At 31.9% G+C, this 14,675-nt stretch overlaps 1 protein-coding gene across 2 annotated transcripts in view; it reads left to right on the forward strand.

The window, feature by feature from the left end:
* Vha26 (V-type proton ATPase subunit Vha26) overlaps positions 1–14,675 on the forward strand; it is a 45,819-nt gene that overhangs the window by 14,056 nt on the left and 17,088 nt on the right. For both annotated transcript variants that reach the window (XM_076468722.1, XM_076468721.1), the window contains exons 3-6: positions 440–549; positions 1,360–1,426; positions 7,830–7,919; positions 9,575–9,738. In XM_076468722.1, the coding sequence (XP_076324837.1) occupies positions 440–549; positions 1,360–1,426; positions 7,830–7,919; positions 9,575–9,738 (431 nt within the window). The remainder of the gene's footprint in view (positions 1–439; positions 550–1,359; positions 1,427–7,829; positions 7,920–9,574; positions 9,739–14,675) is intronic.

Here is a 14,675-nt window from a genome sequence, read left to right on the forward strand (position 1 = left end):
AGTGTTTGCTTCATAAGAAATATTACTTGTCAAGTAAATGTTTTTAGACTTACAGCAGCGAAAGGTATGAATTAGCCAAGCTGTGCATACGTATTTGAAGAAAAAATTGTAATTTAACTTTTGAACATCACTTTGCATTATATACAAAAAAGAATACCAATTAATAACTTTAAAACTTGTTAGATTAAATTACCTTGGTTCCAAAAATTAGTCATGTACAAAGCAGTAGATTTACTTTGTATGGAAAATATACATGGATTTATGTTTTTAAAATGAATATCAGTGTTTTATTCACCTGCAAATAAATCTTCTGAAAAATGAAAAGTATAGATATATTTTCCAGTCCAGTTAAATTACAGTTATCATTGTATCTTTTTAGAAATATAACAACATAATACTGTACAAGGTTCATTACATTGTCTAGTTTCATTCCCTGTAGGCAGAGGAAGAATTTAACATTGAAAAGGGCCGTCTTGTTCAAGAACAACGAGTAAAGATAATGGAATACTATGAGAAGAAAGAAAAACAAGTAGAACTCCAGAAAAAAATGTAAGCTTGAACATATGTTTATGATCTCAAGATGATTTCATGTTTATGCCATTAATTGTTTCACGAGTACATTAAGAATCAAAATTAGTGTCATTTTTGACATGCACAGGTGTCATTTTGAAAGCTATCATGTATAAAAATTTAATATTTATACATACTTTAAAACCATCATGATTTTGTACTTTTGGGAATTTTATAGTGTTATGTAAACTTGGAAACAGGGGAAAGTATAAATAATTTTATTCTTAATGTAGGTAAATTAAATTTTTATATAACCATTAGTATACAAATCTTATGTAATTTATTTGGATAACTAATGACTTGCTTGTGGGAAATCCAGTCTATAATAGCAAGAATTTCAACAAATTGGCTGATAAAATGTGAAATTGTGTGTAATTCATTGTTTGGAAACTTTTTCTTAGTTAATGATGAGGTATAATGAAAGTTTAATAGTGTAAGTAAAATAATTCTAAATTGTTGAAACAAATTGGATTTATTAAACATTATTGTGAATGTTCTTATGATTCATAAGTATCTTTTATTTCATTAATTATTTTGTGGCGTCACATACTTTGGTATTTTGCACATAATTTTGAAATACAAACTTACAATGGTATTAAAGAGGTTATATTGAACATACTAGATATACATTTTACAAGAGTTGTGTTACCAAAGTGGGTTAGTTTTTGTGATTGTTTCTCTAGAAGTCAGTTACATGTATAATACATTGAACTAGAGTATATTATGATTGTTTTCCCAACTGTAAAAATGTGGAAATAAAAAATATTTTGATAATTTTCTTTCTATTAGTCAGAGTTCTAACATGTTGAATCAAGCTAGGCTGAAAGTGCTGAAAGCCAGAGAGGATCATATAAAGGTTAGTACTTAATTTCTCAAGTACTGTAGGATGAAAAAACTAGGAATGACTCATTTGTTTATGGACTTATGTTTATGAATTTTATGTTACTGGTGATAAATCTGGATAGAAATGAACAAGTATGGCAAATCATTAGCTATATTGATTATTATTATTAAGATAGAATAGTAAGAGACATCATATTTGTCTCTTGTATCAAAATCTGATCAAACATTGCTGTAAAGTAATAATGTCTATTAAGTCTTTCAGCAAATGACCAAAAGCAGCATTAATATTAACTAATAGTAATCTACTATCATACAGATGGAAATTTTGCTGAATAATTTTTTCATGTTTAATTAATTATTAAAAAATTAAGAGAATATGTAAAAATGGCATGTGATTGGTGGCTATATATTTCATTTTTTTCAAGATACACTTATAAAATATAGTTAGAATAGGCAGCAGTTATTCAATTGATTTATTTATTGATCTTATAACAGGATATTTATATTTGACAATAATATTTCTGTAATTCCTTAATACACATTTATGTTAACCTATTTCTGTTTTAAGTTTCAGAAAAATTACTTATCAGGTTATGTACTTTGATGACTTTTAGACTTTATAATTAATTATGAATAGTTAATATTTAAAAGTTAAAAATGAATTTTTTAGTATAATTTTAGCTAAAAATATAGATTGATGCTTCGTGCATTTTATAGGAACCTAACCTAGAAACAACTATAAAACATGGTTAAAAAATTGGATTATTGATCAATATAAAACAGAAAAGCCAGTTATTTTGAAAATGCTAAAACAACAAGAAAGTAAACACCTAATTTTGTTACAATAAGAAATCAAAAGAAATATCTGCAGTAAATATTCATTACTACTTTTGCTTTGGGCATGTTTATCTGTATGTATCACAAGGTTTATTTTTTTTAACAACTTTTATCAATTAGAAGACAAGAAAAACTGAGTTACAGGACATTATCTGCTTTATTGTTATGATTCTGTGTTTTTTGCTCCATTATTTAATTAAATAAATTTTTTAGTGGAGTAGCACTATTAGAATAGAAAAGTATTAAGTGCCATTGACAGCAAAATAAGTGACACGGATAAGTTCTTTATTAATGTTTTTCTTTATTACTATGAAATTAACTGAAATGTAAATATTTATTTTTTTAGGTTAGATTGGGTAAAACAAAGAATAATGATAAAATGCCTTCACCAGGTATGCTTGTTTGCAGGTTTCAAATAACTTGCACATTATGTAATTACATAGGGTAATGTGAACTATATGTTCACTAAGTAATTTACAACTTATATGGCACAAATACCAATTGGACATGATTCAAAGGCCAGTAAAACAAAATTTAAGTACAAACAGGTGTATACTGTTATGAGTTTAAACCTATTTAGGATAATCAAATGTAGTTTCATGTTATAATATGAAGTCCTTCTAGGAAGGGCCTGGCATGGCTAGGTGGTTAAGACACTCCACTTGCAATCTGAGATTGTGGGTTTGAATCCCCATCACACCAAACATGCTCACTCTTTTACTGTGGGGATGCTATAATGTTGCAGTCAATTCCACTATTTGTTGGTAAAAGAGTAGCCCAAAAGTTGGAAGTGGATGGTAATGTCTAGCTGCCTTCCCTTTAGGCTTACATTGCTAATTAGGGATGGCTAGTGCAGATAGCCCTCATGTAGCTTTGCACAAAATTCAAACCAAACCTTCTAGGAAGAAAAAAGGGTAATTTAGATTTATTTTGAATTGTTTATTTGTTGGTTAGAAAGTTGGTATAGAGTTAGGGTAACAAAAATAACATAAAATATAAAGTTTCATTGAAAAAAGTGAAATTTAGTAAGTTTTAGAGATTATGCAAATGACAATTGAAATTTTTTCATGGGAAAAGTTTTTCTAATCCTAACATGAAAATCATTTTGCTTTTGAAGCAGTCAGCACTTTGACTCCTTGTTTATTGTTAAATAAACCCCTACTTTTAGAGGTTTTGGTCAATTTCTAGCCATATTTTGACCAATTTATGTGGGATTTAGTACAAACATGATTTTTTACATGTTCTGAACAATGGTGTAGACAGTCTTGAAATTTTTGTCTTTTGCAAATTTTTTCTGTGAGGAAAGCACAGTTTGAGATTTTATGAACTATTTGTGTGTATGTCAACCAACTCACATGGGGTTTCTTGTATGTTTTTGCAGGTTTCAGGGAGTAATTTAGATTTTTTTGGTTATTACAATTTTTCTGAAGTGAGAATTGGCCATGTTGGACTTGTGTAGCAGAGACATGTTGCATCTGCCTGCAGATATTGACCTCTCTAACTCTTTTACAACTCTTGTTATCACGTTTGTTGACTTGTTTTCAAAATTTCATTAAACTACTATTTCATGAATTTATCAGTAAGTTTGGAATGAAATGCAGATTATAATTCAAACTTTAATATTATATATGAGTTAATTTCTTAATTTAAAAGTAAATATCAAAACACACCTAAATATAGATTTTAGTGAGCCACGTGTTATGTTGAGTGCAGTACTGTTTAAAATTAGATGTTTGTGATATGAAAATACTAAGTATAGGTTTGTACAAATTAAGAACTCAAATTACCAATATTAACAAATTAGAATTTAAAATAACAACTTTGTATATTTTTATTTTGTTTAGTTTATGTACTAAATCAAACACAGCAGCCCTGCTCACCTCTTTCCATTTTTTGAAATGGTCCTTTACATACACTTATTTCAATATATGACAACTGAATAACCAATTGACAGTTTAGAATATACCCCTAGTGGTTTTGTCAGCCATTTTGGTATGTGAAAAGGCTACATCATTCTTCATAATCCAAGATTTTATTGAGGTAGATTGTGTCTTTAGTTACTGAGCTTAATAAATTAGTGTAATTCTGTGGTATCAATATAGTTATTTATGATTTTTTGGATATTCAGTTGTATATATATAAAAAAAAAACCTGAAAAATATTTTTTGATATTATCCATGTGTGAAATTTTAAAAGGCTTAGCAACTGAGTTCAAAGGTCTTAGCCAGAAGAGATGAATGTTAGCTTTACTACTTGATTTATTGTTTATTGTTTATTAATTTTTTTTTAAACAGCAATAATTTATATACATATATAATATGTTAAAATTGAAATGTGACCAAAAGACAGCCAAGAAGAGGAGGACTAAAGGTAAATTTTGTTAGTGGATATGTAATGTTGAGTGCATGTGCTCTGCATTAATGCAAGTTCTGTAATGTTAGCTAGGCATGACTGGAAGTTCAACATAATAAATATATATATATATAGCATTATGAGACTTAAGCTACTTGGACTAAACATTTTTATTTTCATCTTATAATATCTAGTAACTCTAGCATGAAAAAAGCATTTTATTTCGTAGTTTTTTTATGATGGTTATGAGGTTGGTCAAGTGACAGACCCCACATAGTTATGGTATAGAAAATAAAATATGAAGTATTATTGAAAACAAACATTTTACATGTATTTTGGAGGTTTTAGAGATTACATAAATATCAGATTTTTGGGATGAAGAATAGATTTTTGATCATTAACATGAAATCACTTTGCACTCAGACTAATAATGAAAACAGTCTTTATTTTCACAAACTAATAGTTAGTAAAAAATATTTAAATAAAAAATTAATATGTACAAAAGAATTGGAATGTTTACTAAAAGTCAAACTTTTATGAAAGATAATGCTGTATCAAAAGTTGTAGTGCAGATACTTAACGTGCAAATATGTACACAAATTTGTGTATATTAAACTAAGTCCATTGTGAAGGAGTTAATGAAACATTTGGTAGTATTTGTTTTATTTTATTTATCATTTTTTATATAGTTTGCTGCATTTTCAAAAATTTCTTGTATAATGTGCAGTTTAATAATTTTTAGTATAAAAAATTGAATTTTTTTTATCTAAAATTTTAAATTATTCTATCAACTACAATAGCAAGATGAAAAAATTACATAAATTGTTTCATATCTGAAATATTGGAATCATTTTCAAACTATTAAAGTTTTCTGAAGTAATGTTTAAAAATAAGACCTATTTTTATAAAATAGTTTGTTTTTAACCTAAAGTTTGTATTTCTTCTAATCTTTGTGCTATTTAATTTGCAGCTAATGCATGAAGTTTATTTGTAAACTTTAATACAAATACTTAGTTTATAATTAGATGTTCATAGAAAATACATTGTAGGCCTCAATATACAGGACAGAATGGCTTACTACTGGAGAAAACAGGAATTTATTTTGTACCAAATATAAACATTTTAAGAATAGTCATGTAAAGGTCAAACTAATATTAACATTTTGGATAAAGGCATACATAGTGCTATGATCATTTATGATGTTTAAACTAACTTTTTTTTTTCTGTTATATGGTTGATTTGAATCAAGTAAACAAAGAACATTCACTTTCAGGAACATGGCTATGGCTGTTTATTTCCTTGTTGTTCAGTTTTATATATATATCTTTATTATCTATTTACTTCTAGGTTGCTAGGCTGATCTCAACAAATGTTTTTGGGATAATAGTTTAGAATAAAGGGCATATTAATGGGGGTTAACAACCTCCATCCATTTCCACTTATTGCTGTTATCAAGCATTTATTATCTTTGTAAGTTAATATTAACTACATTAATAGATGGGGTCCTGTTTTTACACAAAAAACATTAAATTTTCTATAATGCAACATATCCAAAATGTAGGGGAAGAGCATACAGATGTCTCGTATATCTTAGTGTGCGTATGCTTTCTGTGGAAGAATAAAATGAAAAAAAATGGCTCCTACTATTGCAATACCACATGAACTTGGCTGAAATTTCTACTCTAACAGCTGATACAAAAAGCTGTTTCTTGAGTTGTACCCACTTTCTACTTTAACCAGTGATGTTTCAATTTTGGCTTGCAAGACACTTCTGCAACTGATAGCTGTCAATTAATCACTTGAAACATTGTGAAGGACATTAAGATCTGGATGTTGAAAGTGGAAAGCAGAAAGCATCCCTGTTGCCACTCTTTGGCTGCTACCTCTTACTACGAAGTCACCATGACCATTTATCATATTTTAAGTACATATACAGTGAGTTTTCAAAGTGTATGCAAAACTTTTAGTGTGATAATGAATTTTTTTTAAGTTCATAATCTGGACAAAAGCAGGTACTTCAGCTTGTACATGATACATGAAATTTCAAGTAGAGAGTAATTAATGGACTGTGGAGAGCTTTGTGGAGAGAAAAACTAGTTTTAAGGAGTTGTTCTATTGCAAATGGAAGTGTGCATAGCCATATCTGGGTTTTTGGTGATGAAAATGAGATCATCTTTAGTGTTGGGCTTCATTGATATGTTAAGATCAATAATTGGTTCACCAGAACTGATTGATCATTGATTATCTTCCATAATTGACATTTTCTTTATTTTTCAATAAGTATATATAAATAAGAGCATTGCAGGTTGATTGATTTTTGGATTTAAAAAATTTTTTTTTCTGTTTCTATATATTTTACAGTCCAGGATAAGTTTGTATTAAAGAAACAAGTGAAAAGTCCACGGTCTAAATTTTATGCAGATAAAATAAATTCAAAGATTGTTTTGAACCTTTAATGATCTATTAGAAACTTAGCTTGGTTTGGTTTGGAGATTTATAGTTTATAATTATGTTTAATGTACTACATAAACTTTGGTTTTCTTGTAACAAGGCTCAGAAACAAGGATATAACAAAATTATAAAAACAATGTATCCATAAAAAGTAACTGTAATTAGTTATGATCTGCTATGGAAAATTATTATTGAATGTATGGTTCTTTGGCTCTAAAGGCTAATTTTTGGCTAATCTGATTGTTACACCATTAGTCAACTTTTGCATGAATGAATTATAATAGTTTAGCAGTGGTTAATTCCTGAGGGTATGGTTACTTAATATAAGAAAAATTGAATGCAAGATAAAGGCATGAAATAATACAAAATTATTGTGTACAATAGCACAGCAGTAGTAGCTTAAGAAATTGGAATAAACAGAGCCATTTATCAGAAGTTAGCATATATGTGAATTATAGGATTAGATTTTACTAATAAAGATGGTTTACTATTTTAACAGCATTCAGATTCACAGTAAGCAAGGAAGACTGTTTTTCCCTCCAATCAGTAGAGGTACTCCACTTGTATTACCCAAGATGCAAAAACTAACGTGTCCAGAGTAATTTTGATCTCTTTGACATGCCTCAATTTAAAGATCTGATTTATAACACTGTGTCAACAACTGGAGTTATTGCCTTGTATAGTTTTTTTTATGAGTGCTTCAATTTTTGAAATTCTTTCACAGTAACGAATAACCACACAGTTATGTATTTAATATTCTTTATTTTAAATTTTAGACTGTTTTGGATGAAGCCAGAAAATGTTTAGGAGAGTTAACAAGGAACCAGAATCAGTATAAGGAAATTATTCGAAAGCTGATTATTCAGGTGGGAAAATATAGTCTAGGTTTGCTTGTTTTGGTTTAATGCAATAGTTGTTTTCCAATGTATATCATAAACTAGGCATAAATTGTAAGAAAATAAGCAATGCATGTTTTACAAAAGAAATTGATACAAAACTTAATCTATTGTTTTGAGAAGTGTCCTTAGTGCTTGACTGTTTTTTCTTGCCTTATACATATTAGTTTGATATAGTTATAATGTATTTAGATTTTACTTTTATACTTTAGTTAACTAAAGAATAAAACTTAGGTAATATAAAATTTTGAATTATAATACACTTGATGATTGTAATTTTATTAAAATACTTTGATAGTAAAGTTCTTCAATTAACTTTCAAATGCAACTTGGTAATGTACATAGAGGGTTTAAAAGTGGTGTTATTCTAGGGTTAAATGCCTAGCTCATATGAAAGTGTGCAGAACATTTGTACTGTAGGAGAACCAATTAACTAACATTTATAACCACTTAAATATTGTTTAATGAATGGACATGTATGATGAAAACAACAGTAATCTGTAACTTTAGGTGTAAATAGAAGGTAAAGTGTCTTTACATCAGACTACTTTTTGTTTAGCACTAACTAACCGTAAAATATATGTACAGTAAATTTACATAAGCCAAAGTGTTTTCCTTTACTGTTAGTGCAATGAAATATCGCAAATAAATCTTCTGTTTTTTTAAAAAATAAATTCTTATTTTCAAGTGTAGTACAAACTCAATGAGGACAAGAATAAATATTAATATATTTACAAATCATGTAGTATGTACAAGCAGGCAATGGCAGATTAAAATACAACCATTTGCCAAGTTAAGATGTTGGAATTCTGACCTCTATGTGACATGATGTGCATACACTGTTCAGCTGTTCCCCTCATTGCACAGGATCAGATTAGGACTTTTATATTTGTGACTTTCATTCCTTTTAGGGAAGTATTTCTTTGATTATCATGTATAAATCATGAAGTGTGGAAATTAACTAATTTTGTTTAACAACCAGATTATCCTGAGTCATTAAATCAAGTAGCATTACAGTATTTGTATGTATGGTTTGTAGAGCAGCCTTTTACAGTTGTAAGTTTACTGTAATCTACATCACATGAATCAGTACATTTATCCACAGGGGCAGTTACTATTAATAACTATATATAGTTCAAGGGTGTTGCAAAGTAGTGAAGCCGCCATGCTAATGTCCATTGTCAAAATTAGTAAATTAAAAGCTAGAGGTTTATAAAGGTGATTCTTTTGTTGCTTATATCATTGTTGAAAGAACAACATTATGCAAAACAATTGACTTTCATGTAAGAATGTTATTGGTTTGGAACCATTGATTGTTGTATGAAGCAAGTTAAACTATTTAAAAATTTTTTTTCTTGACATGGAAGAAAAAAAGGCTGAAAACTTAATATTAATAATAATACAACCACATATGCAGAACATTCTTTAAAAAAATCATCAACAGAGTGTCTGGATAGCCAGCAAATAAACCAAGTCCGTATTTTTCTCATTTGTTAATTTTGTTTTCCAAACTTGCATATAAAGTACAGAAAAAACTTAATTTTCACATGTATTGTAAATATTTTATTTACCCTAGATATTTATATTTGAATTACATTCTTTATTAAACTTGGTATTATCTGTAGGCATTATTCCAGATGTTGGAAAGAGAAGTTGGCATTCGGTGTCGTCAGCAAGATATTAAACTAGTCCAAAGCAGTGTGGTAGCTGCTGTTGAAGAGTATCGTAAGACTACTGGTTTGGACTGCAAAGTTGTAGTAGATCCTGAAAATTTTCTTCCTTCTGATATGTATGAATTTAGAATTATTATTATTTATGTATTATTGAGTGCTAAAATTTAAAAAAAAAACAATTCATGTACTTTGTTGTGCATGAGTTAAAATGTTATGGTCTTGTTTAATTTAAATGTTATTTTCTGTCTCAACAATTTGTAAAGACCACAAACTTAGAGTAACAGCACATATTAGTTTTTAGTCAACTCATGAAAAATTGCTGGGTGGTGGTGGAAATAACTGGAATATATAAAATCTGAAAAACAGTTCATAATGGCATAGTTGAATTATTTTAATGTAACTTGTTATCACGAAAGTAGAATCACACTGTCATATATATCCAGCTGTACTCTACTTCAAAATGGCACATTTCACAACTTTGAGTAATGTTATGAGAACAGCAAATGTACTCATAAGTTGTATCAAAAGCACTTATGTTGCTAGGTTGAATAAGTGTAAGACTTGCAAATATTTAGAAAAAAAAATACTATGTGTATTTCATTGTTTCATTAATATTTTCTTTAAAAACATCATACAATGGATGTTATTAATGAGATTACATATTTCGGTACTTTGGTTGTTTAGAAAAGATTGTTATTTAACTCTGAAATACAATATGTTGCATATGTAGTCTTTTTGAATGTAACTCTTACCTGATGATGACTGGATAATGAGTTGAAATGCTGTAATTATAAAAATCAGAAGTTGCTAATTTTGAAAGTTGCTGTTATTGTATTTTAAAATTAATATTTTGGTTCAGTAGGTTCATTACTAAACATTAGGTCTGTTTTGTTTCTATCTGAAATATTTCATCACTTACAGGCATCTATGAAGACCAGAAAGCTAGATAGCATTTGTCTGCCAACTCTTTCAACACTTGGTCAATTTAATCAACCTTATGACCACTTTGTATTCATTTAAAGCTATAGATTTAATACTTATAACTTTCAGTACAGTGCATATATATCTACACAAAATTTGGCAGTCTTTCAGTTAAAATTATAAGTTTCATATATAAAAAATATTTTTAGTAAACTATTTTTAATACACTAAAATAGATTTGTTGATGAATACATTAAATATTTGTTTTGAATAGTCTGTATATAAAGTAATTTTCATGTTAAGACTCAAAATACCTTTTATTGTCTCAAAAAACAAATTTCAAAATTTTCAAAACTCTTAAACACATTTTCAATATTTTTTTCTGAAATAAAACTTTATATTTTATCTGTTATTTTTCTACCCTAATTTAAAATAAGATTGTTCAATTTCACTGACATAGTAATACCCCCAAACAATGGCCCCTCGGTGTGGATTCCCGGACATGGCGAGGGGACCTCCCAGGGGACGGTTTTCTTCTTTCAGTTTACCTCCTCTGGGATCAACACCCACCCACATGTTTGTCGTGCGTGGTGACCCATGAAGGGGAGGAGAGGATCCTGGTGGTTGAGGGGTTCAACCCTAACACACCACTTTGGCCTTGAATTCGTGTAGACGGGCAGCCTTGTGGTGGCCACCCTTGGGTCAATCAGCTGGTCCACTCAGGCTTGGGTCAACCAAGTACCAGTGTTGCATGGGTATAGTGTTCATGAAACCCTGGCATTGCTGCAGTGTCCTTGTTTGACATTGTAGTGCATCCCCTCGTAGGGCTCCATAGTAGGTGGGGTTAGTGGGTGCTGAAATTTCCCTTTCTTTATTATGGATACTTGAATTAAAAATCATAATAAAATAGTGAGAAAACAGTCTCTAGGTAAATGACCACATCTTGAAGATTCTGAGCAGCAATCCTCACCATCTGTATCACCTGTATCACCTCATTTTCTTATATTGCATTCACTTTCAGACAAACCTTTAGGGCAAATGTCTCCCTTTTTCATTCAGAAGGGACTAGAGGGACTTGCTGGCTCTCCAAACATCCACATCTCAACACAGTGAACTCCTCTTGCATTCAAAGGCAATTGGGGATATACCTATTGAGGTTACACCTCATGCTACTTTGAATTCATCATGAGGAGTTATTGTTGAGAGGGATTTGAAGAACATGCCAGAGTCGGAGATACTCACTGGTTTTTCCACCCAAGGAGTTTCTGCAATGAGGCGTATATCCATTCGGAAAGATGGAATTATGGTGCCAACCAATGTTCTCATTTCCACATCCTCACATCATGTTGACATTTACGTCAACATGTCCGCCTGCCACCATCAAGGCAGGTTATCTTAATTGCAGAGTATGTCCATACATTCCAAACCTTCTCTGATGTTTCCAGTGTCAGTGGTTTGGACGCTCGTAGACTTCATGTCATGGTTCCTTGATATGTGCTCGTTGTAGTAGCAAGGACCATGATGCCTATGAGTGTGAAACAGACCCTCATTGCATCAATTGCAATGGCTCTCACCCATCCTACTTTTGTTCTTGCTCTAAATGGTTGGAAGAAAAAGAGGTGCAGCATTTGAAAACAGTTCATGCCATTAGTTATCCTGAGGCTTAAAAATTGCTGTCCACCACCTAATCTAGAACATGTGTTGCTGCACTTTGTTCCACTATTACACTGGGAATGCAGACAGATCTCTCTCTGTCTCCAAAAGAATCATTCTCAAACCAAACGATAAGTCTTTTGACCTCCATGGTTAAAAAAGTTAATGAATGAACTTCAACACCCATGTCTTTTCATTACATACATTCCAGCAAATCCCAAGATTCACTTCCTTTGGTTCCGGGTTCAGGCATTTCCTCGGATACATCTTCTTCTCCCACCCCAAGATGTGAAACAATCATTCGTTCATGTCCTCAGTTGGTGGAATCCTCTTCCAACAGCAAAGACCTGTCCAATTGATCCAGTAAGGAAGAAAGATGTGGTCGTAAACAGAAAAGTTCTCCACCTAAGTCACCTACACAAGTAAAAAATGGCCACCTTGATACATTGGAACTGTCAAGGTTTACATTCTAATCTGGATGGCATCAGAACACTGATTGCTTCCTACCATTCTGTAAGTCTTTCCTTACAGGAAACATTTCTGAAACCTTTTGGCACTTTTTTTGACAGCCTGTGTGATAGATCAGTGCATGGAGGGGTGGCACCATTGGTTTATCAGCATGTGCCCACCCTGTCTTTGTCACTTGACACACCCTTGGAGGCTATGGCCATCTGTGTTTCTTTGGGTCGTACCATCACTGTTTGTTCTCTCTACCACTTGCCTGGAGAGACCTATGATCAATCAGACCTTGATGCTCTCATTAAACAGTTGTCGTTTCCCTTTTTAATTCTGGGGAACTTTAATGGACATCATCCCCTCTGGGAAAGTGCTGATATTGATAGGAGGGGATTGCTCCATAGAGCGTATGCTCTCTGATCACAACCTTTGTTTTTTCAATACTGGTTCTTCTACTTATTTTCATGCACCTAGTCAGTCCTTTACTGCTATTGATTTCTCAGTTTGCTCCCCTTCACTACTCTCCTGTTTTTCTTGGAAGGTTCACAATAATCCACAAGGCAGTGATCATTTTCCTATAATTTTGATAGAGACTGGCCATGGTCGATGCCACCTGAACTATGTGCCAAGGTGGAAGATGGATCAAGCAAACTTGGCTCTCTTTCATTGCTCTCAGAGAACTTGATCCTGCCATCATCTGTAAACCATCAAAAGACGACTGTGTGGCAGCAGTAACTGACTGTATTATACAAGCAGCTGCTCGATGTATTCCTAAAACCTTGACACATTTTCTATTATATCCTTATCCATGATAAAATCCTGCCTGCCACATGGCACAGAAGGCTCAAAATTGGGCCTGGGATACTTTTAATAGGTATCCCACACTTTTACACTGCATTGCTTTCCAGCAGGCCCGTGCACATGCTCGGTGAGTAAGACGTCAAAGACAGAAGGAATCTTAGATTAAGTTCACAACCAGCATATCTTCTACCACCAGTTCCAAATTCATATGGGACAAGACTTGAAAAATTAGTGGGCAATATAATTTTGTTCCCCTCTCGATCTTGCTCTCTGATGGCCAGGAAGTAGCTGATACCCAGAGCATCGCTGATACTCTTGGTGAAAGCTTATGCCGAGTTTCTAGTGTTTCTGCTTCTTTCTTCACCTTCTTAGCCATCGAGACTTGGGCAGAGTGATCACTTCTTTCCTTTCAAGCGAATTGTCTCTATGACTATAATCGTCCCTTTACACTGGTGGAACTCAAAATGGCCCTTCATTGGTCTGGCAGTACTTCGGTTAGACCTGATGATGTACACTATGAAATGCTGTGCTATCTATCTCCTGCTTCTCTTGCTATTCTTTTGATTGTTTTTAACTGGATCTGGAAGGAGAATGTTTTTCCTGATGCCTGGCACCAGGCTATTGTCCTACCTTTCTCTAAGCCTGGGGAGGATCCTAAGATTCCTTCAAACTACCGTCTACTTGCATTGACGAGCTGTAATGCTCATCTCATTTGGTTCCTTGAATCAAACACCCTCCTCCCATCCATCCAGTGTGGGTTCATATGACACCACTGTGGACCACCTGATTTGACTTGAAATGTAAATCAGAAAGTCCTTTCTCAGACTACAACATCTTGTATCAATATTATTTGACATTGATAATGCTTATGATATGACATGGAGGTATGGCAGTTTGCAAGACCTCCATATATATGGGTTATGTGGCTTTGCCCATTTTTATTAACTTTTTAATGAACAGGAGATTCCAAGTTCATGTGGGTTCGACACTTTCCTGTTCTTTTCTACAGGAACTTGGAGTCCCTCAGGGCTGTGTTTTGAGTGTCATACTTTTTAATATAATGATTAATGCCATCACTGCAAACGGGCTCAATGTCGACAACTTTCACACCTGGTGTTAGTCATCAAACATGAGGTATATTGAGCGGTAGCTACAGACTGCCTTCAATCGTTTACTGAAGTGGACCACAGCAAACGACTTTAACTTTTCTCTCTATAAAACA

The sequence above is a fragment of the Tachypleus tridentatus genome, chromosome 11, assembly GCF_004210375.1.
Source record: "Tachypleus tridentatus isolate NWPU-2018 chromosome 11, ASM421037v1, whole genome shotgun sequence".
In the NCBI taxonomy this organism is placed as follows: domain Eukaryota; kingdom Metazoa; phylum Arthropoda; class Merostomata; order Xiphosura; family Limulidae; genus Tachypleus; species Tachypleus tridentatus.